Source organism: Aegilops tauschii, chromosome 7 (genome assembly GCF_002575655.3).
Source record: "Aegilops tauschii subsp. strangulata cultivar AL8/78 chromosome 7, Aet v6.0, whole genome shotgun sequence".
NCBI classification, from domain to species: domain Eukaryota; kingdom Viridiplantae; phylum Streptophyta; class Magnoliopsida; order Poales; family Poaceae; genus Aegilops; species Aegilops tauschii.
In genome coordinates, this window is record NC_053041.3 from 145,603,943 (window position 1) to 145,608,312 (window position 4,370).

Consider the following 4,370-nt stretch of genomic DNA (forward strand, 5'->3'; position numbering starts at 1 on the left):
CGAGGGCCTAGGCGGTGACATTGGAGTGAACGGGCAGCGGCGCTCCGCACCAATACCGTGGTGACTGACGCCGACGTCCCCGTATCCTCGGCGGAGAGGAAGCAACCCGGTGCCGACGACAGCCCGGCTCCTTTACGTCCCGGTCCCATGCCGCTCGCGCCGTCCATTCGCCCGCCGTCGCCGAGAAGCGTCATTCGAGCACCGGTCGGTGAGGTAAACGGAAGAGAAATCAGCAATGTGTGCCCTTCTATTATGTTTCTTTTTCAGTTTTCCTAAAGCACATCTAGATGTGCCCTAATATTTCACATCTAAATCCTATGTCATTCATTCTACACGGAGATTCGTGCAAACATTTTTTTTATCTTTTCTTTTTCTTTCTACTCATAGTTTGATTGTGTCACTTAGATGTACAATTACTGACTTTTTTTACAGCATAGGAGTCGTACGAATCCACTGGAAAGAGGAGCACCATGACCGCACCTAGTTTGTTTCCTTCACCTGCGTTGGGTGCTTCGTTTTCATTCACTGTCGATCGCCGTCGGCGTCATCACCACTGCAGCACGGTTTGGAAGCACCCGCCGCTCTAACAGTATTCACGGGACAGCGATCGATTTCTCCAAAGGAGGGGCCATTTTGTTGCTTTGCGCTCCACCATCGCGCAAGCAAGCAACTTGCTTTGCACTCCATTGAACCAACCAGGGGAGGCTCTCATGTTACTCAGACGGCGGTGAGATCTCCTCTGCTGGATACGTTTTCATCGCTGCCGCAAGCATCAGATCCTGCAAAATGCTGCACTATGCCCAAGTGAATGTGCTGCAATAGCAGTATAGTTTAATCGGGCGGCTGTCACAGGTTTTGGGGTTTACCAAAACCTGCAAATTGGGATCCCATCTGGATTTAGCAGCTGGGCTCTGAGCAAGCACCACCAGATTTAGTAAGCCACTAGTAGGTAGTAGTACTACCTGTGAGATTCTGCTAACATGTTGTTGCTTCATGCAGGCAGATGCAGGACAGATCAATGGGCGGATCTTGATCCAATTACAACCAAGTGCCAAATAATTTGCAGAGCATGTGGCTTAGTCAAGGTCAATAATAAAACCGGTTAACATAATCACCCCACATGTCAGTGTCATGCTGCACATACAACCAGCCTGTTTATAACAATGCAAGGAATATTTGAGCACCATGTGATGAGTGGTCGATCGACCAATCAGTCAATCGCCAAGGTTAATGGTGAAACTCCTGGTGGAACGGTAAAAAAAAGGCTTTGTGGAAATATCTACTCTGTCAAGATTCTACAGAACACAAACAACATTTCAAAAGTCCAAGAAGGGGACAGACTTTCAGACAACTTGGAGAGCTCAAGTTCTTGATTCATTTTGGAAAAAATTAACAGTACTAGCTCCAAATCTCATGACCTAATTCTGCACCAGGATACAAAATATCCCCCCTTGTGCTCGGCACACCTGAGAACAGGTGCGCCGAAGCCACCTGCAAGCTTTTCACCTAGCCCCAATTCCAATCTCTACATCCCCTTCCATTAATCCTGGCTCACAACCTGAGCCAGCAATATACACAATAACACGACATAGGATATATATCATGCACATATGCTGACAGAAACTAATTAACGGGTTTGGTTCCCTGGTAGAGGGCGCCAACGATTTTCTGTTGTTTTAGCTCGATCGGTCGATGCTAGGCGGCGGCCACGGTGCCGCTGGTGCCGTCGGAGCCGCCGCTGCCGGTCGCCGGGAAGCACTTCTTCTCCTTGAGCTCGTCCAGGTTCATCTGCTGCTGCCTGCACTCCATGCTGCAGAAGGCCACCTCGCCCCTGCACAACGCAACAAGAAATATTAAGCTCGGTGATCATTGGTTGTAGATGGCATGTTCCATCAATTAATCAGCAATCTGTCTGCCAGGACAAGAAATGCAGATCTGTGGTCTGTGAGTGAGTGGTATTATTGGAGGTGGGAGACCCACTCAACATCCTATGAATGATGCAGAGGTTGTTACAGAGTGCACCGCTGGACGAAAGAGAAACAACTCATTGTTTTTTAGTGTTCTTGTCATCACACACACACAAATTGATTCCTTCTTCCCCTCCAAAGGTGGGGAGAAGAGAAATGCAACGACTAAAACCAATCGATTGTTTTGTTGCATTTGATTGTTGCTCTGCCAAAAACAGGAGGCCATCAGATCAAGCCGGTGTTCGTTTCGTCAACCAAATTAAAGCCCCAAGTCACAAAATAATTTCTCTAAAAACATAGAGCCGGGATAAGAAGGGCAAGATTAGATTAACCATCAACCTCGAATACCAAAGATCAGCGTGAACGAATCAAATCTGCTACGTACGTAAAACAAAGCAAAACTGCTCTAGGGAAGAAAAAAAGTTCGATCTTTCACGTCTCATGGCAGCAAAATGATTATGCAGTATTTTCACGGAAGATAACGAAGTCGGAGAGAAAACCAAACGACGGCAGGCTCGAGGCTTACATGTATATGAAGGTGTCGCGGCCGGGGCCGAGGCGGCGGCAGCAGAGGCCGCAGGCCTTGAGGAAGGCGGCCGTCTCCACGGCGGCGTTGAAGTCCCCCGAGTGGCGCCTCTGGAAGGCGGCCGAGGCGGCGCCCCACTCCGTCTGCGCCGGCGCCGCCGAGGCGCCCCTGGCCGCCCGCGTGGGCGGGCGCCCCGCACCCGCCTCCTCCTCCGGCGGCACCGCGAAGCCCGACATGCTCGTGGTCCGCCGCATCGAGCTGCTGTTCCGGTGCCTCTTCCCCAGCGTCGTCATCGCCCCTCTCCGCCTAGGTTCCACCGGCCGGCCGGACGGACGGAGTCGGAGAGGGCCGAGCTGAGAGGGAGTGGGGGATGGCGAGTGGCGAGGTGAGGAGGGAGGGAGGAGGAGGGAGGGCGGGGGTAGTTAAGGAGGGGCGGCGGGGTGGGAGGGAATCGGGGGATCCGGGCCGTCCATCGGAATCTGCGGGGGATACTTTTCCCTCCCTCCCTCCTCGTCAGTGATGCGATTCTGACTTCATGGGCGTGGGGCCGTCGGCCCCCGGCCTCAGGCATTTCTCTCTCCGAATTTATGGCTCCGATGCCATTTTGTGAATGGAACCTTTCCGGTTTTTTCCAGGAGCATTTGGCTATGCGCACACGGAGCTCGCAACCGCTTTTGCTGGATTCCGTTTCACTTGCTGTCCCTTTGGCCTTTGCCACTCTTTCTTTGGTAGCATCAACCGTCTTCCTCCTCCTCCTCCTCCTTCTCCTCGGCTGTCAGTATGAAATGCACATTTTTGCTCTCGGATACCACCACTCTTCTCCGCCTTTTCTACAGTGGCTTCCGCTGCTGGACACGAGTACCTCGCAAAAAAAAAAACTCACCCGTGTTTTTTTCTTCTTAAAGTTCAGTTTAACTATGTTTGATCAAGTGCATATAGAGAAAAATATCTACACTGCCAAATCAGTGCCGTTATACTCATCACGCAATATATTTACATATCTTTTTTGCTTAGCTCGTAATCTAGATTTTTTTTTGGCGGGGTAGTTTGTAATCTAAATTTTATGTTTTCTTTCTATAAACGTGATCAAACATAAAAGCATTTGACTATTAAAATAAATATGGTTTATATTTCGGAAGCGGGGAAGAAGGCTACATGATATACCACTAGGAAGTTATAGAAAAATAGAAACAATAATGTGTGTCGACATGAGATATAGTTTTATAATGCTACAAGAAGTTAAATGTAAAATTAATCTACACATAGAAACGGCACAAAGATCCCGCTGGGAATAGTGTTACGCAACATAAAAGCACAAAAGAGAACATGTCGGACATTATTCATATATAGTGATATCTTCGTTGCTTCTTGTTTCTCTGTGTGTAGATCAAATTTACATTGGTATAAACCTCTTGTCAACTCACTTTGTTCCCTTTTTTAACGAATTATGCTTTACAACCTTTTATACATGTTATCGTGATTTAGATTCGAGCAACGCTCCAAAGTGGTGGTAGCACTAGAATCTTTCTCGTTGTCTCCCTTCATTGTTGCGGTGACCACCCTCTACTATCTCCCAACGCCGTCGAATATAACGTCTTACATGATTGAAAGACGTCTCGACCTTAATACCCCTACATCTTTTGTCCATTCGGAAAAGACTATGCCTAGGCCGATTCATGAATACACCGATGGTTATTTTAGTTGCATTTTACATGATCATGATTATACCATTTAGTCCAGTAATATTTACATGTTTGTACCACCCGATCATATGCTTTTGATAAAAAAAATTGGGAATTATGTCAAACTGAATATTGTACTAGAGTTATGCACATCATTCCACTAGAAAGCAGCGTGAAAAATAGCAAATAAATTCA

The 4,370-nt window shown here is 47.9% G+C and overlaps 1 protein-coding gene across 1 annotated transcript; it reads right to left on the bottom strand.

The window, feature by feature from the left end:
• Positions 1-1,341: 1,341 nt before the first annotated feature.
• On the bottom strand, positions 1,342-2,898 carry LOC109765596 (uncharacterized). The gene is made up of 2 exons (XM_020324386.4): positions 2,494-2,898; positions 1,342-1,831 (listed from the first exon to the last, which is right to left on the bottom strand). The coding sequence occupies exons 1-2, from the start codon at positions 2,784-2,786 to the stop codon at positions 1,696-1,698; spliced, it is 429 nt and encodes a 142-aa protein (XP_020179975.1). The 5' UTR covers positions 2,787-2,898; the 3' UTR covers positions 1,342-1,695.
• Between the last annotated feature and the right edge of the window lie 1,472 nt (positions 2,899-4,370).